The 24835-nt window shown below is 35.5% G+C and overlaps 3 protein-coding genes across 3 annotated transcripts; 2 read left to right on the top strand and 1 right to left on the bottom strand.

The window, feature by feature from the left end:
* The first annotated feature begins 746 nt into the window (after positions 1-746).
* Positions 747-5190, top strand: LOC103326324 (RNA-binding S4 domain-containing protein). The gene is made up of 10 exons (XM_008228544.3): positions 747-991; positions 1422-1531; positions 1798-1929; positions 2026-2099; positions 2203-2308; positions 3105-3173; positions 3539-3603; positions 3701-3799; positions 4631-4730; positions 4868-5190. Exons 1-10 carry the CDS (start codon positions 847-849, stop codon positions 4928-4930), a joined length of 963 nt encoding a protein of 320 aa, XP_008226766.2. The 5' UTR covers positions 747-846; the 3' UTR covers positions 4931-5190.
* A 4357-nt stretch (positions 5191-9547) lies between these two features.
* GRI (Stigma-specific Stig1 family protein) lies at positions 9548-10254 on the bottom strand. Its single transcript, XM_008228398.2, has one exon. The coding sequence runs from the start codon at positions 10206-10208 to the stop codon at positions 9753-9755; it is 456 nt and encodes a 151-aa protein (XP_008226620.2). The 5' UTR covers positions 10209-10254; the 3' UTR covers positions 9548-9752.
* Positions 10255-12983: 2729 nt separating this feature from the next.
* On the top strand, positions 12984-18123 carry DRP5A (Dynamin related protein 5A). Its single transcript, XM_016792993.2, is given in 9 exon segments — positions 12984-13434; positions 14209-14400; positions 14479-14545; positions 14548-14684; positions 14866-15294; positions 15737-15964; positions 16055-16250; positions 16715-17384; positions 17805-18123. Coding segments are annotated over 9 exon segments (2493 nt in total). The 5' UTR covers positions 12984-13047; the 3' UTR covers positions 17992-18123.
* The last annotated feature ends 6712 nt before the right edge of the window (positions 18124-24835 follow it).

Below are 24835 nucleotides of genomic sequence, written 5' to 3'. Positions count from 1 at the left end.
ACATGCGCGCCGTGAAGGTGTCGTGCCCACTCCTCTTGGAAAGCACACTCTTCCTGCTGCATAGAAAAGAAGGAAAGTTCTTACCAGTTCTTTAAATTGTATGTGGGAAATGATAATGAAAAGGATAGGCTCATTCAATATTAAAATTTTAGTTTCCTCCACTATCGCAGATTATTAGCAAATATATATTCATGTTAATATATTAATTATTTTCTCTCCCTCTCTATATGATTGTACTTGTTTATTCAACAACACCAAAAAAACTCTCGTGAGATCTCTGTCAAATTACTAGGGTAAAGTCATGCAAGAACAATGGAAAATGCTACAAAAATGCAATCAATATGATATGAAGAAAGCAAGGATGTGAGAAAAGCCCACAAAAAAGTTATGCTTTTAGGTAGGGGTGAGGACAATTTCGAGTCAACTCGATTGAACCGCCTAACCTGATTATAACGGATTAGGTTGAGTTGGTCTAAAAATGAATGAGTATTGAATTAAAAAAATCATAAATCGGTATGTACGAGTTGAGTTATGAATTGAAACCAAAACTTAAAAGTAAATTTCATTTTGAGTTAATTTGACCGAATCGCTCAATCCGATCACAAAAATTTGAGTTGGCTAATTTTAAATTATCTGTTGGGACTAAAGACCCAACCCATGCCCCTACGTTCACGTCTAGAAAAGAAATATTAATTAAAATGATGGGAGTTTCTTTGAGTCCCAATTGAATTTCCCTTAAAAACGTCCTAAAATGTTTGGGCTAAAATTTGTGAAACCCCAAGCCCACTACAAGGCTCATATACTTCCCCTCTCAACCCACTTGGCCTGAGCATTGTGCATAGGGCCATGGCTGCCACCAGTTTCGTTGCAGCGTCACTTGTAAGAAGAGCAGCTGTGGCTTTTGCTCTGTCCCATCCTCTCATAAACAACAAGGTCTCTTACCACAGGACCCTTGTCACCTTTCCTCTCAGTCCTCGTTTGAGTTCTTCAGGTGCGAATGTGCGTTTTTGGTACTTGAGATTATTAAAGCATAAATGATGTTGCTTTCCCTCTCCATTGTATTTGTGCTAATTTCTTGTAATTTTGACTACCCTTTTGGATGATTTGTGGGTATATGAGAAGGAACAACTTCGAATCCAACTAGTGCATGATTTGGTTGTCAAAGATTGAAAAGAAAACCAAAGAGAGAGACATTTGAACTTAAATGCTGAAAAGGCATTGCAAAAAATTTGTCCAAAATCAGGCATATTCAAGTTGGATAAGTTTTTTTTTTTTTTTTTCCTTCTTTGGGGGTAAAAACAAGTTGGATAAGTTGAATGTGTGATTGGTCAATGATTTTTCCTCACACATATTAAAATAGACTTAGCTGCATGAGCATCGGTTATTTGGTATGTGATATGTTATTGCTCTTCTTAATGCAGCTTCAGGAATATGCCATTTAGCTCAAGCTGTAAAGAGGGATGATGATGATTTACTTAAAGGAGTGGTGGACAAAACTGTTATTGAAGAAGTAAAGCACGTTCTTGAGATGGTACTTGAAAACTTGTATTACCATTCTGTAAATGTAGCAGCTGGCTGTACCTTATCAAGATGAAATTTATTTCTTAGTTTACCCCCTTTAGAGAGAACTACAAAGTTCAGATTTTTGGACCTTTCGAAATAAGAGTATAGCCTATTTATCACTGGAAATTGACAGATGGATGTAAGCTCACCATAGGTCTTGCTTTACTTGTTACTAGAAAATGTAGATATGTTTCTAAGGTTTTTTTTAAAATCTTTGTTTTCCATTTATTGCAGGCTAGACGTGCGTCATTAAGAAGAGAAGTTCTCCATACAAATTTTCTCACCCCTCCAGTGTTGAAGGAATCGATGGTAGCATTGGAAAAGCTAGCTGATTTGAAAGCAGTTGCTCAGGGTGGATACCCACAGGTTGAACTAAATAGTTCCAGCTCTATTTGATGCTGATGCATATCAGTGTGTTTGTGTATTAATTAACATATGTTTTCGCTTCTTCAAATTGTCTAGGCTGAGCGGTGCCGAATCTCAGTTGGACATCCAGAACTTTTGACAAGTGATCCTGATATTATTGTTGCATTGAGGTAAGCAATATTATATCTCTACAATTTTTATGCTTAGAATCATCCATCTTTTAATCAATGTGAAGCCTTTTTTTTAATTTTTTTCTTTGATGGTTACTTCTAGTATCACGGGAAACTTTGGGTTTCAACCTTGTTCTCATGGTGACTTCCTAGGCGCAATTCTTGGTACAGGGATTGCTAGGGAGAAGTTTGGAGATGTTATTTTTCAGGTACGATTTATATTCTTGTTTTAGTTGCTGCTATGTTATTAAATTTTTCTGGGAGGTTTCTAAACAGAGACTGCAAGTGTCAATATTCACATTTAATATGAAGAAGGCTAGTTTTAAAGCTTTTTCTTTTCTTTTATCTTCTAGAAGATATAATTTATGTAACTGATTTTCTGACCACATCCACTTTCTGTTTGTGAGTACCCAATTAGTATGGACAGATTCAGAGGAGTCTTGTCCATGCCCCATGCTTGTTGAGAACTGATAAACCTTAAAAATGTGTTTGCAACACTTCTTTTGCTATTCTGTCTCAAACACGTAGCACTTAGTCAATGTTTCCAATGAGAAAAATATTATTATGTTTTTATATGTAAACTATGATAAACTTCTTGAAAAAAAAAAAAAAAAAAAAAAAGCTACAATAAACTTTATCCAAACTAGCCAATATAAATCAACAGATGTCATCTTGGCCTCACTTTACCAGTGGTTACTTAAGATATTTGCAATGTCAGGATTTCTGTCTCATGTCTGTGTTCTATATTTGTACACAGTGTTGCTCCTGTGGTCCTGCCATAGCAGGGCCATGTCTGTTCAATGTCTTTGTAGAGAGGTATTTATCTGAAATATCATCCCCTTTAAGTGCAATATTCTTTTAAAGCTGTCAGTTAGGATACCCTTGTCTGTATTGCATTCATATTCTCTGATTCCAACTTATACCCTTGTATGGCCTGGTTGAAATCAGTGTTTATAGTTTTTGTTTTTATTTTTTTTGTTTTAATTTCTTTTGTAATGCTGCCAGGGGGAGAAGGGGGCTCAAGTCATTGTTGTTCCAGACCTTGCTGACTATCTTATATCATCACTCGACAAGGTTGTTTAACTTCTGAGTATGTTTCTCCTGATACTCTTATCTTCCAAATTAACATCAATGGAAAAAGGATGTATTTATTTTCCCTTTTGGTTCTTTATTAGCTATGGTAAGATTAAAATAATCTGTTATGCAAACCAGTATATCTGAATGAGTTACATGTCATTCACTTTCTCAAAAAATATGAGAAATAAGTATTGTGTTATTTGTTATTATTCTTTGGTGATCATTGCAAATGTGCATTTGGGAGATAAAACAGTGCAAAACAATGGATAGTAGAAAAAGAATGGTACAAAGGTCAATGTAGCCACGTATCACACTATTTAACTGCTTGCATTTCATGATTATAAGGCATTTTTCTATTGCAGGTTGGCAATGTTCCTGTATCTCTTACTAAGATACCACTGATTGCTCTTGATTACGAACAACCAAGGTTGCGCAAATTATCATATTTATGTTATCCTTTTTTTCATTATGTGTAATGCTTTTTATCTAGCATCAGTTAGTAACTCACTACGTACTCTTTGCAGAACTAAGTCATTTAAAGCCATAGAATTATCACTGAGGATTGATGCTATAGCTAGTGCAGGATTTAAGATTTCACGGTCAAAACTAGTTGATCTGATCCGGTATGGCCTACGCTTATACTGAACTCTCCTTTCAATTATTGGTAGTAGTATCTTTGATTTCATTAAGCTTTATTGAGTTAGTTAATCCTATGCTGTTGGTTTACTGCATAGTTTGATGGTGATATTTCTTTTATAAAATATTCATAATCTGTTACTCAAAAAGCCTTATGACTTGGCTGCTCCTTTATAACCTTTTTATTTTTTTCCCCCCTCTTCATCTGCATTATGCCATATCTTTTGTAAGTCTGTGTAATTGCATACCCTTGGCTTGCACTTTTTTTGGTCTTTGGATTTTCCCTTTTTTGGCCATTCTTCATCTGCATCTACCATATCTTCTGGAATTCTGTTGTTATATTCTTGTAGCATTCTCCACTTCAATTTGAAATATATGCCAATTTTCAATTGTGAGACGCTGCACATCCTCCAACTTGCTCAGTAAGCAATGAAGTCAACACGATTGATGAGTTTTGAGGGACATCGTGCATTATTGTTGTGCAGGAGAACCATACTATAGTACATATAATATATACACGCAGAGTCAGACTCTTTAAGTAACTACAAAATAAGTAGCCAACTTCGGAATATTAAATCCAGAATTAAAGCACTCCATCCATCAAGATTAAACACACTTTTACAAAGGTTTTAACCTTCACATTTCAGTAAAAGACCTAAAAGATCAAGGTTTTTCATTTACATTAGTTACTTACTAGAACCGTACTCCAAATATAATCACATTTGATGTGCATCAATGCATTTATATGATTCAAACACATGGCCTAAAGTGTTGAAAGGTGAAAAACATGATATTAAAGTTTTTTCTTATCCGTGCAGTGACGGGGATGTGCGCCTCAACTGGACCCCTGTTACCAAAAATGGAGCTACACTCAGGACTGGTGATATAGTATCGGTTAGAGGTAAAGGAAGACTGAAGGTGAGTTGTCATATTCAAGAAAATCACTGTTTGATCAAAAGACTTGTCAGCCATATTGATGCCAAAATTGGATATGTATACTTCTTGGATTGTTCTTTAGCCTGGCATTTCTGATGCTTTAATGTACTTCGTTTCAGATTGGAGAAATTAACTCTACGAAGAAGGGGAAGTTTGCAGTTGAGCTCATTCGTTATCTGTAAGTTTTGAAACGGGTACCAATGCCACATTAGTATGCATGGACCCAAAGAAGTTCTGCGATGGGCGATTTTGTAACTTCAAGCCAGACAGGTTCTCTTTCTAAAGATCAAGCATATGTTCCATTGAGTCAAAGTTTAGCACTATTTTGCTAGTTCAGAGTTGTACATATTTATATTTTCCTCCCATGTATTGAATTAATTTTGTACTTACTCTGTTGTACTGCGTATAATTAACAGTTTTAATACCATCTAAGCTTTAGAAATTGTGCTTGTAACATGATATCCTTCTGATTTTGTTTATTTAATTTGACTTGCATAGTTCATTACTAGATATTTTCCTCTTCTTCTATCTTCTTCTTCTATATATATAAAGCAAAAAGTAGAGAATGGTGAAACATTCAAAATACCAAAAAAAGCCATTGGTTAATGCAAGCATTAAGAATTGAAATTATTAATTAAATGAGTATAATATGGTAAATTCATACTTTTTCATAATTTAAAAAATTTAAAATTAATGGAAGGAGCAAATTCAGCCTTTCGCATAAAGCGTGGAGGCTTGGCTTTTTTATCTCCCCGATTTAGTTATGGCCTAGCACAACTTTTGACCCATTATCTTTTTGGAAATAGCTCGGTATTCTAAAACATCTTTAATGGAATACACAGTATTTATCCCCCAATTTTCATATTAAAAGATTAAGGGCTCTTACATTTAAGCATTTGGCAAGCAAGGGTGTGCAAGTGGTGCCTCAAAATTTTTTTACTCAAGCGTGCAGGAACATAATACGGCATCCCCTTGATTTTAGAGGTATTGGATTCAAGCATACATTTGTACTTCTTTTTTTATTGTTAACAAGGAAAAAAAAAAGAAAAAAAAAAGAGAGAAGGAAATACACGTCAAAGAGGAAAGCATATATACAAGCTTTCTCCAATCAAACAAAAAAATTTGGAGTGATGTTTTCATCACTCAAAACAAAACCAAAAAAAGTAATTTTCTCAAATCAAACATTAAAACTTTTATGCATTGCAGCATAGATGATCTTTTATCGCACTTGATTAAGGGCCTCATTTAAGTTTGGCAAAGGCCCTCAAAATCTCAAGACCGGCCTTTACGTTGTTGACATAACTCCATGCAAGCATTTCTTATCGCACTTGCCACAATTGTACATTGTTTAAAATGTTGGTACAAGTTCATGGCAGCAAAGCTCTCCAAGCTTGCACTTACGACCACATTGCCCACGGTGGTTCCTATCTCCAACGACATTGACACACTTTATCTTGCAGCAAAACAAAAGGCTTGTTCCTTTGTTCGCCAAAATCCCAATATTACAGATGTTCTTCTTAATGGGATTGCGCTTAGCACCTTGCTTGATTACACTGCCCAAGAATCTGCTTCTTGATCAGAAGTTCAGCAATGGAGAGTCGAGCACATATTCTTCGTCGTCTTCGATCTCAGATGAGGAGGCCATTTGGACCTGCATAGTTATGAGCAAAGGTATGATGAGGGAGAGAATGGTGGTAAGCTCCATTTTTTTGACAAAATTATGGAAGGTAAGGAAGATGAGGGCTAATATAAGCTGCAAGTTGCAGATAAATATTCCACGTTGGGAAGTTGAAATTCTATTGACAGGTGAACTTGTCAATGAGTTAGTGACAAATAAATAAGATTGTCAATGAGTTTTGGTTATATGCAACCACGACAATGATGTTCATATTTTTTTCAAGTCAATTCACCTGACTACTTTTTGTCTTTTTTAGTTAGGAATATTTGGAATATTTTTTTTTTGAAAGAACAAGGACAAGTCGTACAGATTTGAGTTATGCCAAAAGTAGAAGGGGATAACTATTATAATTGATAGCGCCTAATGCTCTTTAACCATTTCAGTTATACAAGAGCTTGATTTCGTGTGTTTGAATAAATTGAAATTGCTACATCTTATTCGAGGACTGAAGCCGTGTTCATCTTGATAAATTTCATTTTAATACGTCGCAGGAGGGCATATACATATTTAATATTTTCTGAACTTTCTTTTAGGTATGGATTTGTATTCATCCCCTCAATCGCGAAAGAGAAAAAAAAATATGCTGTCAAGAACACCATTGAAACTTCATTGCGAAAGAGAAAGGATATTGAAGAACACCACTAAAACTTGAAGCTGTACCATAGGATATGAGTAATAAATAAGCAGTGACTTAAACATTGCTTTATCCAATACACGCAACAACATGAAATTAGAATATCCACACTATACAAGGCATATGTGTGACAGTTGAATAAGAAAAAAAGGTTGGCTCTGGGGTGATCTTCTGCGCTGGTTGGACTGAGGCTTGTTGAATTTGTGAATGCTGAAGGAATTTTATCACAGATGAGGATGACCAATGAGCTATAAACAAGTTGTGAATGGTGGGTAACTGATTATAGCATGTTGATGTGAAAAAGTGGTTCGACACTTTTGGGCTCAACTTAGTGATGTTGGGCCTTTAGTATGCCTCGGGTCCCCGTGAAGCGTGTGATCTGCAAGCTAACAAACTTTCGGTAAGGCCTTAGGCGCCGGTGTGGTACCGGCCGAAGGCTCTCCGATGCTTAAGTAAATCTGATTTAGTAAACTTAAACTAACAGATCTGTTGAAAAAATGGTTTGCTACTTTCCGCGTAACTTAGTGATTAGGTCTCTTCGTATCGGATGTCCTCGGTAGCGTGTGCGATCTGAAAGCAAGCACGGTAATCCTAGGGCACCGGTGTGGTACCGGCCGAAGGCTCTCCGATGCTTAAGTAAGTACGGATTTAACAAGTTTGAACTTCAGATCAATAGGCGTATGCCGTAAGTCTGATTGATTACCTTCAAGCTGGGATGGGTGTCCCCTTTATAGGCCTTGGGAGGTGTGCAATTTGTTGAGAGTTACGATGTGGGACTCAAATTGTGAGACGCCATGCGTCCGTGGGGTTGCCCTAATGTTGCGATCGGTAGGCTTGAACCGAAGGTGAGTGCCGAAGGCACTCGTAGCCCTGGTTTGTTCCACGTGTTTGGTATTCATTGGTTGTTCATTTTGGTATAAACAAGATCAATAGGCTGTATGCCGTAAGTTCTGATTACCCCCTCCTGGGAATTGTGCTCCTCTTTTATTGGCCTTGGGAGGTGTGCATATTGTTTAGAATTTCGATGTGGGACTGTAGACGTCGATTAAGAGCAAGCCACGTGTCCTTGGGATGTAAGTTGCCCTGGTTACGGATCGATAGGTAAGGTGCCGAAGGCTACCATGGCAAGGCTCAGTCTTGTCCACGTGTCTTCCTTATAGGCGGCGGATCTGTTAAGGAGTAGAGAGGTGCATCTTCGCTAGAAAAACTATTGTTGGTGCTTGGAATTGCCCCTTTGCTCCTTAATTCCATATTCAACATTTAAGTAAATGTTTTTGTCTTTTTATTTTCATTTATTTTTATATTACTCATTTACTTAAGTTTACAATATAAATAAGGAAGTACCCCCCATTTGGATTCAAATAAAAATACTAGAAAACCAAATTTCCCCCAAATCAAAATTTGAAAAATCGGTTTTAGTGCAAAATACGATTTAGGCTAAAAATGATAGCTCATTAAGTCAATATATACTTCATAATAAAATCCCATAAAATCAAGTTTTCTTATTTGATGTGTAAGGAATAAAAGCCGCTAAAAATTATCTTGAGAAAATGATTATTCCTAAAAACCATTTTTCATACTTAGTCAATATTTTTATTACAAATTTATAAATAAACCCAATCCTAGACATGTATTTATAAAAAAACCCAAGCACTATTTAAACATAGAAACACACCCAAAATCAACTCCAAAGTCAACTTTTTGGGTGTGTTTATAAATGGGTTTTGAATGTGTGTAATGATGGGTTTTGGGTGTGTTTATATGTTTAAATAGTGCTTGGGTTTTTTTATAATTTCAACCCCCATTTTGGGTGTTTTAGTGAAATCCCCTATTTTTATATAGAACAATTTTTCATGTATGATATGAATGCATAAAGGGACCTAAGGTCAATCTAGGTAAAAAACCTTAGATGTTCAATCCACAAAGAGTTTTTAACCTTTCAAAACTGCACCTCCGCTAAAAAATTATTGGGTCCGCCAGTGCCTATAGGCTGTTCATTTTGGTATAAACATAGCATATGATAGGTAAAGTTTGTGTGACAGATTCATACTCGAAATAGAGTGATAGCTACAAAACCAAAAACAAAAAATTGTGACTAGGCTGCTTGCCCAAATCTTTTATTAGATATTGATTAATGAGCTTTTTTTCTTCATAAAAAGGAATCCAGATTGTATTTATAAACAGAAAACTCAGAGTCTACATGAAGCTTGGGATTGAGACCAGTGTTGTTCTCTCCTCCAATCAACTTCAGAGGCCTCACAACTCACAGCATTTGTCAAGAAAAGGGACTTGAATATATATGAGGCCTCACATACTGTTTAAACTATATATATTCTTGCAAACAAATTTAAGAGAAGAAAAAAAAACATGAAAAAGAACGCCCAAATCATTGACTGCTGTTTAAGAAAATACAAGGCTACTTGAAGTTGTAAAATATACAAAAACCAAGAACCAGTCATAAAGAACATGATCAAAATGAGATTAACACTCAAAATCACTTTGCAAATTAAAGTTTTTATAAATTTATCGTGACATAAACTTACATGCAGTGAAGCAATAATACAAAATCGAGGGTTTCTAGCTCCAATATAGAACACTTGTTTCTCTACATTCAGGACGAGAGTTCGATTTAAATTGTCCATTAAAAAGGATAGTCGAAGACCACCTTATCATATATTAACAATGAATCAATCTAAGCATACCCACAATATCCATACTCGCATTTAACACCATACTTGCACTTTTTACCACACTTGCCACAATTGTTGGCATTGAAAGTAGTATTGATGCAAGTCCCATTGCAGCAATGCATGCCAAGCTTGCATTTGCTCCCACATTTCCCACAATTATTCTTGTCGCCAAGAACATTTCTGCAATGTGTCTTGCAGCAATGGAGAATGCTGGTCCCTTTGTTTGCTGAAATCCCATTGCAAATGTTGTGCTTGATGGGATCACAATGTGCACCTTTTTTTATGATGCTGGCCAAGAACCTGCTTCTGGATCTGAAACTAGGGTTTGGAGAGTCAAGCACATACTCTTCGTCGTCTTCAAGCTCAGATGATGAGAAGGCCATTTGAGAATGCAGAGCCAGGACTAGTGAAGGTATCATGAGGGAGAGAATGGTGGCGAGCTTGAGGAAGTTGGCCATTCTCTCAAAAATGGGGTACTTTTGGCCACAATGAGTTTGAAGCAAGGGAAGAGGTGGGTGTTTTAAGCTACAAGTTTTGTCTTAAAATATATGTATTTATACTTTGATGAGTAAATGTGTTACGCATAATTGAATGATTAGTGCATTAGATTCGGTTGAAGCACATGAGATTGTACCTAACCAAAGAGATCGATTTCCTAATTCCCCGCCATTCGCTGTCTCATATTCATTGACACCCCCCACATTGGGATTTATTGCTTTAATTAAATATGTTAGATATATATATAATCTACTATTATAAAAACATGCGTGACTGTGCCATGTATTAGATTGTCAACTAAGGATTTATATTATCTTTAAAAGATTAAAAGAATTTTATGTTGTTTAATGATTAGAGAAACACTTGCAAGAGAACAAAAACAAATAAAAAATTAAATTTAAAGCCATTGTAAAGATATATATGTTGTGCCGTTGGTATTCTTTGTGGCTCTTTTTCTTTTTCTTTTCTTGTCACTCGTTAGGAAGGGAGAGCGGGAAATAATATATTGGGTTGTCTTAAGACTGTCTCTTATGTAAATCGAGCCCGGGTGCACTTGAGAGAAGAGGAGAATTTTGCCCACTTTTTCACTGTGATGCCACATCCCATAAATCTTTACATAAAAAATAAAATAAAAACATCACTTAACCAACAAATAAATCTTTACATAAAAAATAAAATAAAACACCATACAATTTAAGAAAATAAACAAAATTAAGTTAACTATGAAATAATTAAACATTCCTAATTTTTTGGCTTGCTTAGAGACGCAGGGAGAGTGTAGGGGATCTTGTATTTCGGCAGAAAGTCCGTTTAAGTCACAAGTAGGCCACGTTAACCACTAATTTCATCTCGGTGGGGTACAGAGATTGTTGTTGAAGTGTCCACTTCTGGTTGGTCAATCCAGTGTTTAGTCAACATGATTAAACAAATCACGACCGCCGAAAATCAAAAGGGTTGATCAGTCTCTTGCACTCTTGCCCTCTGATTTGCTGACCAAATCAAACCGAGATCACGCGTATTGACTCAATTACTTCTTTTTATTTTGGGCTACTTGCATGTGATGATACCGGCACTCATTTATCATGACTTTCCTTATAAAATGTACTTAGTTAATTAGTTAATTAGTCAATTATTTTGTTCTATTCCACACGATAATTTGATTATTCAAACAGTTCATATGTAGGTTTCCATTCAAGGATCATTCTTGCAAAATTACGCTCAAATTGTAGGTTTGCATTTCGTTGTTTATAAATAAAAAAAATATTGTGTTTATCTATTTATATGACCATAATTAGATAACTAGATGCATTTTGATTTTATTGCAACTTTGTAGGGATAATCTTTTTCTTTTGACGACCTAAAAAATTAAACGTCGAATCATGAGATATATTGTGTGAATCATGACTCATATGAGCTGCTAGGGTCATATTAACTCATTAATTGATTAGTGCTTAGATATGTACATTAGTTCTTCTCTTACGTTATTACCGTGGGGATGCTATTGTAAATATAGAGGAAAGCATGGAAGGGTAACAGAAAATACATAGCGTCTACACGATAATAACATCCAGACGTCCGCATATAAGAAAATAAAAGAACATTTTGTTAGTATTTATGTATAAAGAAAGAAAATAATTTGAACCCTTGTTTTTTACACTAGTACAAATTTCGGAACTTTGTGTCATGTATAAAAATTAAATATATATTCGAATGATTTGATATGTGATGAAGTCAATTACGTAGCATATCATCACATTACGTAGGAAGAGAATATTAACTAGCCCAAAAGTCATACGAAACAAGAGCAGGGGTGGAGTTGTGTGCATGCCCAAGAATGGGTTGCGTTTCCGATCGTCACCATCCTCAATCGATCACATATGAGATGCATCTGTTCTTGCTCTCCCTAATTTGTCTAAACTGCAAAGGATGGTTGGAGCTCATACTTCTAATGGTAGAATACTTTATATTACATCCACGATAAAAATGTTTGATTCCCGTTCTTCTTTCTCTTGAATTAGAGGGAAAAAAAAATTCAAACACAAACATCGGTGATAGTTTTCTTTTCTTTTACCGTGACTCTTCTGATAGTATTTTTTTCACAATCTAAAAACACCGGTAAGCTTTTACTCAATTACCTCCTTATAACTTTTGGAGTGGGAAAAAAGGCATCAATTCGTAGTAAAACTGGGGTCTTGAAGAGAAATTGTTGAGACAAAATGCTTCCAAATTTTGTGGTGAAATTCTTGGTACAAGTTTTTTAAGGTGACTTTACCAGCACTCATGTCTCCTCTTTTTTCTTCCCCAAAGAAAATACTAGTCATGCATGTGTCATGGATCTTAGTGTTGGAAGTAACATTACAACATTCCTCTTACTCAGGAAGCTTTGCCTTGTTTTGTTCTAATCATGGATCTAACGCTGTCCTTAAAATCCTCTGTTGATGTTGTTGAGAGAAGCCAATGGTCTAGTATAGTGAAAAAGAGTCTTGATTTACACATCAGTCGTCTCAAGTTTGAATCCCTATAACATATTAACAGTATGTGAAATATCCCGTCCCCTCCTAACTTCGGCTAAAACAGAGAGGAAAAAAAGGATTAACTGGGCCAGCAAGGGAGATATAAGATCAAATCCAGCCCATCTCTTGACCCGGAAGCCAACCCAACCCACTAAACAACGGCATGCCGTTGGGGTCATCGCGCCGCGCCTTGATAACGACCGTCGGCTTCATTTCTCAAAATTCAAATTCAAAACCCCAACCCCCACTTTTCCCTCGCTCTCTCTCTCTCTCTCACAGTGCAGCAATGTCCACCAACGCCACCACCCCAAACGCCTTCTTCACCACACCGACCAAAACCCCATCGGGAAAATCTCACTCTCGAAAGCACCCCCACCCAAGTTTCACAGCCGAAAACGACATGTCGTCGTCTTCGTTGGTCTCCCTCTCCAACTCCAAGTCCCGGTTCGAGGCCTACAATCGCCTCCAAGCGGCCACGGTGGCCTTCGGAGAGAAGCTCCCAATCCCGGAGATCGTCGCCCTCGGAGGCCAATCGGACGGCAAGAGCTCGCTCCTCGAAGCACTCCTCGGCTTTCGCTTCAATGTCCGCGAAGTCGAGATGGGCACTCGCAGACCTCTCATTCTCCAAATGGTCCACGACGCCACCGCTCTCGAGCCACGCTGCCGATTCCAGGTGTTCGTTCTTTTCTAACCCATTCTTGGTTTTTTCATTGCTCTGCATTTTGTTGTTTTTGTGTGTTCATCATTCGTTTAGTGGTTCTGTTTGGTTGCTGAGGAATGTCGATGGTGATGATGATGATACTTTTGAGTTTTAAGTGTACTTGTTTTATGTGGAATTATAAGGTTTTGAACATTTGGAAGTATATAGCAACAAAAAAAGCGTACATGTGGAATTGTGTGCGTGTGTATAATGAACTTTGTTTTGTTTCTGAAAATTGGGGAAATGAATTATGTTGAAGATTTGATTTTTCTTATGGTACTTGTGATATTAGGAACATGGAATACTAAACCAATTACTTCAAAACAGAAAAAAGTGTTCAACATGGTCTAGGGATTGAGTTTTAGGGTGTTAATTTTCTCTGTTAATAAACTGATCAACACCAACACTGGGGAGGATGGTTTCTGAATGAATATGTTTTGTTCTTTTTTATTCTTTTCGGTTGTAAAGCTAGCAAAGAACAGAGAGAAATGGAAAATGGAAAGAGAAGCATCTTGAATTATCTGTTGTGTTGGTTTCAAAAGAAAATGGAACTCAACACGGTGTTTTTCTAAGGAACACTTGACATATTACGAGTTTCTTACTATTGCAACTAAAACCTTGAAGTCTGTTTATTGTAGTGATGTTTAAACTTTTTTGTAGTGCCCTTGGTCCTCCTTTAATTAGATTTTTCATGTGCTAAATGGTTTAATTACACAACACATTGATCTTAAAGAGTACTTGAAACAGGAGGAGGATTCTGAAGAATATGGAAGCCCAGTTGTTTTGCCATCTGCCATTGCAGATATTATTAAGTCCCGAACTGAGACACTTTTGAAGAAAACTAAAAGTGCAGTTTCTTCAAAGCCTATTGTTATGAGAGCAGAATATGCTCACTGCCCAAACCTCACCATTATAGATACTCCAGGCTTTGTTCTTAAGGTGGGTTTTAGGCTTCAAATACTGCAACTTATGTGTGCCTATTTTGGTTTGTTTTAAGGATTTGAATATTGTTCACAGGCGAAGAAAGGAGAGCCTGAGAGAACACCTGAAGAAATTCTTTCTATGGTGAAATCACTGGCTAGTCCTCCCATCGTATCCTCCTGTTTCTTCAACAGAGTAGTGTGGAGTGGTGTTCATCTTTGTGGTTGGACTCTATTCGGGATATTGATCCAACTTTTAGACGGACAATTATCGTGGTCTCCAAGTTTGATAATCGTTTAAAGGTATGATAGTTGTTTAGAATCTTTACTAAGCACATTTATGTTATGGTTAATAATGTTACTGAAAATTGGAATATGTGAGTGAAAAGCCTTTTTTTCATGTTGCAATGTTAATTGGCTCTGTTGAAGTAGATTCTATGTTGTTTGAATATTCATTTTAATTATAAGAATTCAATATATGCAGGAGTTTAGTGACCGGTGGGAAGTGGACCGGTATTTGAGTGCAAGTGGTTATCTTGGCGATAACACTCACCCATTCTTTGTTGCACTGCCAAAGGATAGGAATACAATTTCAAATGACGAATTCCGCAGGCAGATATCTCAAGTAGACTCTGAAGTTCTCCGTCATCTGCGTGAGGGTGTTAAGGGAGGCTTTGATGAAGAAAAGTTCAGACCGTATATTGGATTTAGTTGTTTGAGAGAATATTTAGAATCTGAACTTCAGAAAAGGTATAAAGAAGCCGCACCAGCAACTCTTGCTTTGCTTGAGCAGCGATGCAGTGATGTCACCTCTGAACTAGACAAGATGGACTCAAAAATACAGGCCACCTCTGATGTTTCTCAGCTTAGGAGATCTGCAATGTTGTACGCAGCTTCTATAAGCAATCATGTGGTGAGCAATCTCTATTAAATGTTTTTCAAGTTATAATACAGACATAATCTTTACTTGAAACGTGTTTTCCCTTGTTACGTAAATTTTTTAATTGTGTTTCTATTTCCATCTTGGACCCCTATAGTCCAAGAGATCAAGACTGTTCCATAATATTTGTGGCAATCCACAATGCTTATTTTATGCAAGTTCTTACAATTTTTCCAACTATTCACTAATGCATGCTACTTCTTTAATGTGGATGCCACAAGTCTTCAGGTAAAAAAATAATTTGCATACCAACAAAACTGAGAGAAATATAATAAATTGTGTACTCCCATATTCACAAATGTCATCAACTTTTATTCATTTTCTACCATAATATTATTTCATTCTAAGCTTCTGAAATATTGGAGCTTTAGAAGTATAATTTGATTGAACTCCCTCGTATTTTCAAATGTCGAAGGCAACTTTGATTGATGGAGCAGCAGACCCTGCCCCTGAGCAATGGGGAAAAACAACTTTTGAGGAGCAGTCAGAAAGTGGTATTGGGGGATGGCCTGGCGTCACAGCAGATATAATGCCTCCCAATGCTACTCTTCGACTTTATGGAGGAGCTGCATTTGAAAGGGTGATGCACGAATTTCACTGTGCTGCATATTCAATTCAATGCCCTCCAGTGTCCAGGGAGAAGGTATATATGTACTGCTAGAGCAATTGAGCCAGTAAATTCTGATTTTTATGACTTGTGGAGAGGCAAGTTCTTACATCTTCCTTCTGACAGGTGGCAAATATACTACTTGCCCATGCTAGCCGTGGTGGGGGTAGAGGAGTAACAGAGGCAGCTGCAGAGATTGCACGTGCTGCTGCCCGATCATGGCTTGCTCCTCTTCTTGACACTGCTTGTGATCGGCTTGCTTTTGTTTTGGGAAATCTCTTTGATCTTGCTCTAGAACGAACTCGCAACCGTGAGTTAGAATGTAAGAAGCTATCTATCCCATTCACACATTTGTTTTCTTCCCATTTTACATGTTAATTTTCTACGTTTAATATTGACCCCAAAGAGCTGTGGGCCAGCATCGGTTGAGTTGAATTTCTTGTCCTTTGTTAGAGTGTGTTTTTAAACGGTTACTCTTTCCCTTTTAGCTTATGGTACTTTAGCAAGTTCAAATGTTTTACCTTCAGAAACTGAAATGTGCATCAGAAGGTGGGAGAATGATACCAGTGTAGAACTATTTAAGAAATGTCATCTTTTTTGGACTTAAATGTTCACTGTATTTTAGGCTTCCTGCACAATTTAATCGTCATGTTTCTTTTTCCCCCTGATTTCTTTTTTATGTAATCTCCAACTTATGATAAAAAACGATGTACATCTATATTTTTATGGGGCTGATAGTATTCAATTCTGATAATAAAACCTTTGTGGTTCTTGTTCACTGTATAGGTGGGAGGAAATCAGGAAATATGGATGGATATATTGGTTTTCATGCTGCTCTTAGGCAGGCATACACTCGCTTTATAAAGGATCTTGGTAAACAGTGCAAGCAACTCGTTAGGCACCATCTTGATTCAGTTACAAGTCCATACTCATTGGTTTGCTACGAGAATGACTGTCAAGGAGGTTTTGGCTCCAGTGCATCCTCTTCTTTCAAATTCAACCAGTCTTCTGTCAATTCATTTTTACTTGAGTTATCTGATGCCACGATGAAAGATCAAGAGAATATACCTCCAGAAAAGAATGCACAGCAAACAACTCCAGGAAAAGCTGCAGAGGCTAGAGATGCTCTTCGAGAAAGCCAAATTACTGTGCCTGAGACTCCATCCCCTGATCAGCCATGTGCTGGTGGTGCAAAGAAGGATCTTGGAAATGGCATTGACATGGGAGGAAGAAAGCGCCTGTCAAGAATGACAGGCAATAGCAGAAATCCTGACAATACAAGTGCACAAAATGGTGGTTCCTTTTTTTATGGAAATGCTGCTGATGGCCTTTTAAGATCAGGCTCGGCTTATACAGAAATATGTTCATCAGCTGCACAGCATTTTGCACGGATACGTGAAGTTCTTGTTGAGAGAAATGTGGCATCGGCTTTGAATTCTGGATTCCTAACCCCTTGGTGAGTTTCCTTATCCTGTTCTGATTTTAAGTTTAACTTACACCTCAGAAACATTCTGTCTGTGTCACCCCTGTTCCTAACCCCTTGATGGATGTGATACTAGTTTAAGAACACTTTCTTAAAATTGCACGTACCGGTCTGAATTATACTTTCTGATCTCACCAAAGTCCTTGGCTCCCTATTTCATTTAGTTAGTCTCCTTTCTGTCGTTCATACTTGGCTTTTTTCTCACACAGAATCATCAGAATGCCTTCGAATTCGAATACTTAAATGCTTCAGAACCCTACTCCAAACACTACTGGGTCATTTTTCTTTCAATTAATTCAACATGCAATTTGGCTAGATATCAAATCATATTGTCTCCCAGGCTCCATAATAACCATAATTCTGATTTTTTTTTTTTTTTTCCGTCTCATGCAGTCGGGATCGGCTTGTTCTGGCAATTGGTTTGGATTTGTTTGCCGTGAATGACGAGAGATTCATGGACATGTTCATCGTACCCGGTGCCATCGATGTACTGCAGAATGAGCGGCAATCGCTTCAAAAGCGTCAAAAGATACTCCAATCTTGTTTGAATGAGTTTAAAAGTGTTGCCCGCGCACTTTGATGGTATAAATGTAAGGCCATGTTTTTCATTTGGCTGTAGCTGTAAGATGGTAACACTAATTTTGTGTATATAGACTACGCTTTTTAAAAAATTATTATTAAATTTTCATTGAGCGATGAAGTTCTTTCTGCATCCCCATTAATGTGTTAGGCTAAGTGTAAAGAACATGTTATTCTGTGTCTTCAGAGCATAAATTAAAAAAACAAACCAGAACAAAAGTTTTTTTTTTTAAAAAAAAAAAAATCAATAATTGCGTTCATACTTTTTTGAAACCGCTGCTAGGGCTAAGTTGCATATGTATATTTTTTATTTTGACATAGTTTTTTTTTTCATAATCAAGGATGCTTCGTTATGTGCGACTAATTAAGATATTTATTTCTTTATGTGAGACTTCAAACTTGCATACTTCTTTACGTGAGAAATTACCAAGAAGTCACAAGATGATAACCTCAGTCAATAGATTATATAGGTTTAATATTTTCTTTTCCAAAAAGCTACCTGGGCTACAGCCTAGTGTAGTCCACTAGGTAGTTCCACCCGTGATCAAAATTAAGACAATCTGGTGCGCCTCCACTAATAATCACACGTGATCGAAAACAAAAGTTACAAAACCTAAAATTGAGGTTCTCATCTCATGATTTTTGAAACACACTCTCAATCCTAATACTAATTTTTGTTTTTAATTTATGTGGGCTGAATTGTTATGGTGCATGCAATCCTCATTTGAATAATAGATTTCTTATATCCCATATGAATTATGTGGGAAGAAGAAAAAAAAAAAATTCAATCTTTTTCAAAGTAGTAATGATAATTTGACAATTGTTGTGGCGCATGCAGAGTCATTTTCTTCTCCCCCAATCATTCATAGACTGGTATTTGGTGGTTTGAATTTTTTTTTGAAATGAGTCTATGGAGCAGAGGTTGGGTTTTTCTTCCTATATATATATATAAATAAATAAAAACTAGGCATAATTATTATACAATTTGACCTTTTATAAGAGAAAATACGAGAAAGCATTTTAAAGTAAAGGGTAGACAGCAGCAGCAATAATAATCTATGTGCACTCAATGGAACTTTTCTTTATGAAGCAGTGAAGTGACACAGGATGAAGATATGTGAGTGGTCCCCACAGCCCAACCTTTCCATGTTCCATCCCCAAATGCCCCTAATTCCAGGGACCTAATCCGACAAGATAAATTTGCTTCTCACTTTAAATTTACTATAACGACATTATTGCAGCTTGTAATTACTGCTCACCATCCCCGCCGCACTCAACCTTCATTGCAGGTTGCAATTCCTGCTCAACATCCCAACATTATTGAGGTGAAAATTTATCCCATTAAATTTTTACCCCACTTTCGCGGTGTTTTATTGAATGGTTAAAAGTAAATAGAAGTTCTTGTTCCTTTCATTCGATGTCCCGTCAAATGGTCTCACATATTATAAATTAAGATTTATATACTCAAACTGTGTGACAAGAAAAAATTACTCATTCGGCCTCATGTGTTATGTTACATATTATTAAAAATTGAATGTTTAAAGTAAATGGAAGTATTTGTTCCTTTCATTCGATCTCCCGTCAAATGGTTTGATATGTTATGTTAAATAATAAATATTGTATATTAAGATTCGCAATTAGATAAGATTTTATCTGTTCAAATTGTACGACAAGAAAAAATTAATCATATTTTATATAAAAGCAATAAATAATAGGGTTTGATTGGGCAGCTTCTTTTGACAGATTGAAATTCTTCTTAGCAGACATACAAGACAAATACAACTTGCTGTGGTCAGCAAAATATCAATGCGTTATCTCAAAGCATTTTGGTTATAATTTTGACTTGGTTCACATGAGAGTGACTCTTCTTCCATTCCTACTTACTTTCCAACTAAGACTAGTTGTATTTTCTTGAATAATTCATCTCTCTTACGAAATAGGTTGATCAAATTACACTTGCATGGTATTAAAGAATTTAGTTTCAATTAAATTAATCTATGTACAAGTTTTAGTTCCACCACTAGATATGGACCGAACGGCCTAAAGTTTTGCCCATTCCCAAACGTAATAAACATGGGGACTTCAATTTTTTCTTTTAATGGTAAATTATGGCTCTTCTAAGTGGTGTTCAAAAAAACAATTTTGAGGTCATGAAACATATGCCGAAACACGAATAAGTTTTCCGCCGCTCCTAATATTACACGTGAATTAATAACATCATGTGATGTTAATAACATTCAAAAATACTTTTTTATTTAACGAGAAAGCCCGAAAATTTAATTTTTTCTGAAATAAAAGTATTTTAAAAATCAAAATATTTTGTATAGTGCTTAAAAGACATTAAATAAAACACCAACTTGAGGAAGCAGATGTGGGTCATGCAATTTGACTCAGAAAACAATGCTTTGCATATCGACACAACTCGCTCTTTCCCTCGAGTTAATTAAAGAATAAAAGATTCCCAAGTCAAGGTCTTCCTTCCCTCACTCACTTCTTAAACAACGAAAAAATGTTCAAGTCCAACCAAAACACTCACCCACCAAGACACTTTCTACGTGCTTTCTTCAACACATTTCTATCCCCTTCATTCTCCTCTCTAGTTTCTTCATTGCGGCCTAACTTGTTTGTATCCATCCAACCTTTATAATCAACCAACTTGATTATGCTATGCTATGGCTTTCTTTTTCAAACTCCTACTCACAGATCTTTGGTCCTTTTACGTACGTCAAAAAGAACACAGTGATAATATTATCTTATCGCATTATCTGTTATGATATGTTGTTAAATTACAATTAAAATAATCGAACACATTAAACTTTACTTGAATGTATCGAACCAAATGCCCAAACAAGCGACATTAATCCATTAATTGTAATATAATTACTTATATTTAGCATCCAAAGGACGTCCACTTCATATAGCTATATACATATATATATATATATATATATATATATGAATAAAAGTTACTTTTTACTAGTCATGTTGGTAATTACTTCAAACAAGTAGGCAACCAGCCGAAAGAAGTTTGTTTGGGTGTTGCTTAATTTGTACTACTATAATCTCTATTATAGTCGACATGTTGACTTGCCTCACCTATCTTTGCGACATATCAAAGGAACTTTTGCGCTCGATTATATGAAAAGGAATGACAAGTATAATATTCATAATAATATTAATATTGGTGCTTCAAAAAATAAATAATAACATCAGAAATTAAAATTTCATTCTATTTATTTACTCTCTTTTTTCCAAGCAATTATTAGACTATAATAGGAGGTGGCTTTGCCTTATCACAAAACCCTTTTGGCCAATCCTACATTAAATCCTTTTATTCATGTTATTGGAGAGAAAAAGAAAAAAAAAAAAAAAGGTGTACCACTTGGTTGTAATGGCTAATTACAGTGGGAAATATTAATAAAATATATTTTTTTTTATATAAAAAAGAATATGATACTTTGGTTGTTTCTTGAAACTAGTTAGATATGGATTATTTAAGGCCAATTTGGTATTGTTGTGCTGTGAAAATAATCGCTATCAAATTTGCTGTGAGAGTAATCAGCTATGAGAGAAAGCAGTTTGGCGCTTGGTAAACTTGTGTTAAAAATGTTGTTGGTACTAATTCTCGCATAATTATAAAATGATTCCCACATAATCATTAAACTTAGCGCCTCTTCGAAATTGATTCCTGCATAAACAGAAAATGAAATCACCTCATTAGCTACTTTTCCTTATAGCTTTCTCTTACAACAATTTTTAACAATAAGTGATTTTCTCATAGTTTACCAAACGGACTAGGCTTCCCAAATTTTTTAAAAAATCACATATCACCACAAATAAGTAATGCCAAACAGGCACTTAATAATCTAAGGTTAATATTCTAGATTAATTTATCATTTTAAGGACCCTGAATTTTTTATTTTTTATTTTCAAAAAAGAGGTTAAAATACGAGAAAGTTTGTTATGTAATTTTGGCTTATTTTTCAAGAAGAAATCTCAAATACAATTGTCATATATTGTATAAATGATCATCCAATAAACTACGTTTTCTCAGGAAGATAATATCGGTGCAAAGAGAATACATAATACATAAATATTCGAGTTGATGATTGCTGGGTAGATGGGTTGATCAATAATTTCTTAAGCATCATTTTCATATTAAAGTGTAGAAGATTTTCCGCAAAACAACAGGCTAAGGTCAAAATTTGGGGGAAAAAAATAAAACAAAAAAGCTTAAATAAATAATATCAAGCATGATACAAGAACAACCTAATATTTAATTCCCTTTGACCGTCTCCAATTGGAACCAATCCAATGTCGACAAATTCTCAGTCTAAACTCAGTCTCATGCACTCGCATCTCACAAGATCCCCACAGGCTCATCTCTCATGCAAAGTTGAAATTGTTTTTTAGGGTTTAAAAAAATAAATTTGGGATTAAAATAGTGGGCGGATTGTAAATAAAAAAACATGTGCCAAACATTAATATAGACCGGCTGTGACGGTGAGAGGTAACAAGAGTGCCAAGGTTGGGTTGGCGGACCCTACAAAGTCAGCAAAATCAAGCCTACATGATTCCTCCACAAAATAAATGAAATAATAAAAAATAAAAAGTTGTCACCTTTCACAGCATAAGAAGTACCAAAAAATGCCACCTAATATTCACATAGTTTATGCACTTGGTCAAGCCGGCCGACCTAAGCATGTATTAAGAATTAATTATTGTGTAAAGTTTTCCTAAACCTATATGCTTTGCAGTTAGAATAGTGATATTAGGGTTTCCCCCAATGTAAATTAAGCACATAATCCACATCATGGAAAAATTATTGCTGTGAAAATGTGGGGAGGAGGACCACTAGAAAACTAATCTTTTGTGTTTCCTTTCTTAATTAGCACTTGAACACATTACTTTAGTCTTTACAGCTCTACTTGTTGAACTTTTATAGTGAATTAGAATCTGTAGGTTAAGTATGGTCAAGACAGTAAACCAAATGTTAGGATTATTAGTCATCAAAATGCGCTATTAGTCGTCGATTAATGCAAGTTTAACAGTGGACTTATTACGTCTTAATCACTGGTTGAGAATCGTTTACACGTCTGTGAAGAATGGACAAAAAAACAAAACTTAGATAAAACTACTGTTAACTTGTATACCAAAGTAAAATTAGGTATTTGTGAAAGAAAAAAAAAAGATTTTATGTGTATACCTAATTATAGAGGATAATCGTTAGTGGTCTTTATGTCTTTTTCGTTTCGGGTTGTAACTTTTGCAATCGTGTTGAGATTCATGTCTTGTACATGTCTTTGATGTATTGCTCAATTTTTTATTTTTTTTAATGAATATCATTGTTTGATGCAAAATAAACAAAAAAAATCTTTACTAGTCTTCAAGTCTTTTTTCTTTAATGAATTCAGTATTCTTCTAATCCTTCTCTTGATTTAGGATAAATCCTCTCCTGATCTCAATGAATAGGGTTCATGCACCCTTCCTCCCATATAATGAGGGGGTCCATCTCCCTTCTATTTTCAACATGAACTTCTTTATTTTGTCTTTTCTTCCTTAGATTCCCTTTTGCATTGATGAGCCTGTTGACATTGGGATGTATAAAGTCTATGAAATGAAGCCATTGAAAAAAAAAAGGGAAGAAGAAGAAGAAGAAAAAGAAAAAGAAAACCATGGTCATGCAATAATAACTTGAGTGCCTGTTATGCAGCGAAAGGTCACTCAATCCACATCGCTGGTATTTGCTCATTGGCAACCATCCCTTCATGACCTAGTTGACAATTAACTCCATCATTTTGCCACCAAGAACCTTCCAATTTTCTTTATTTATCAATAAATAAATAAAATTGTGCCTAAACTTTCAAGTTAATTGAGTTTCTAGCCCAATAAAAAAGGCATTAACTTGCAAACTAATAGTCTCATGTTTGAACCCTCATAACGTCATAAACTCATAGTGCTGTGTGAGAAACCCCCTTGTAGTTTAGATTAGCGTCTGTACTCAAAAAAGAAAAATAAAGGAAATTTTTTTATGGCTTTTTCATTCAAAAAATATAAAAGGAAAAATTCTAAAACCCATAATTTATTTACTCTAATTAAATTTTTGTTGGTACCTATTCAATGTATTTGTCTCTTATTATAGAATATCTAATTTCGGACACGTACAACCTTGAACCTTCCCATGTCCTAGTCTTTGAATTATTTATTTATTAGTATATACTTGAGAAAAAAAATCGTACAAGTTAAGCTAATAAGTTGAATGTTTAAACGGTTAGATTAATTTCAAAAAGGAAAGACTACTAGTCCACATTCCAAACAAAACAACAATGATTGTAATTTTGAATATTATTTTTATTATTTTCTTTTTGAGAGCTGAATATTTGTATATAATGGACTTTCGGTCCCTCTACTTTTGTTGCTCTTCCCTCCCGACCCCGGTAAGAAGAATTCGATTCTTTTTCCTTTTATTACTTTGCTATATTTTAAGTGAAAACTAAATAAGAACCACAAGCTAATGTGGGTAGGGGACAACGTACTAGGAATTGGATTGGATAAAGAAAATTAGAATATAACCATTACTCTTTATCGTGGAAACGAACTGATTCATGTACCAAGAGTTACATAAAATACTCATAACCTTTGGGTTAATGGCATACTACAAGATTAATTAACTAGATAATCTATGGATATTTTTATATGTTGGAAACTTGGAATCTTACTTTCAACATCACAAATGAGATGCCGAGGTAATTAAAAATGTTGCGAGCATGTAGTCTTAAAGTTGTGCCTTTTACACGGAAACGGAAGTGAAAACCCAAACAAACAAACAAAAATAAAGAAAGAAA

This window comes from Prunus mume, linkage group LG3 (assembly GCF_029339155.1).
Source record: "Prunus mume cultivar Tortuosa linkage group LG3, ASM2933915v1, whole genome shotgun sequence".
Taxonomy (NCBI): Eukaryota; Viridiplantae; Streptophyta; class Magnoliopsida; order Rosales; family Rosaceae; genus Prunus; species Prunus mume.
The sequence above is the reverse complement of the archived record's forward strand: the minus strand, read 5'-3'. Positions and strand labels throughout refer to the sequence as shown.

Coding starts and splice junctions, on each gene's coding strand:
- LOC103326324 (XM_008228544.3), top strand. CDS start 847: ATGGCTGCCACCAGTTTCGTTGCAGCGTCACTTGTAAGAAGAGCAGCT. Junction 992..1,421: donor TCCTCGTTTGAGTTCTTCAG/GTGCGAATGTGC, acceptor TTCTTAATGCAG/CTTCAGGAATATGCCATTTA. Junction 2,100..2,202: donor GATATTATTGTTGCATTGAG/GTAAGCAATATT, acceptor GGTTACTTCTAG/TATCACGGGAAACTTTGGGT.
- GRI (XM_008228398.2), bottom strand. CDS start 10,208: ATGGCCAACTTCCTCAAGCTCGCCACCATTCTCTCCCTCATGATACCT.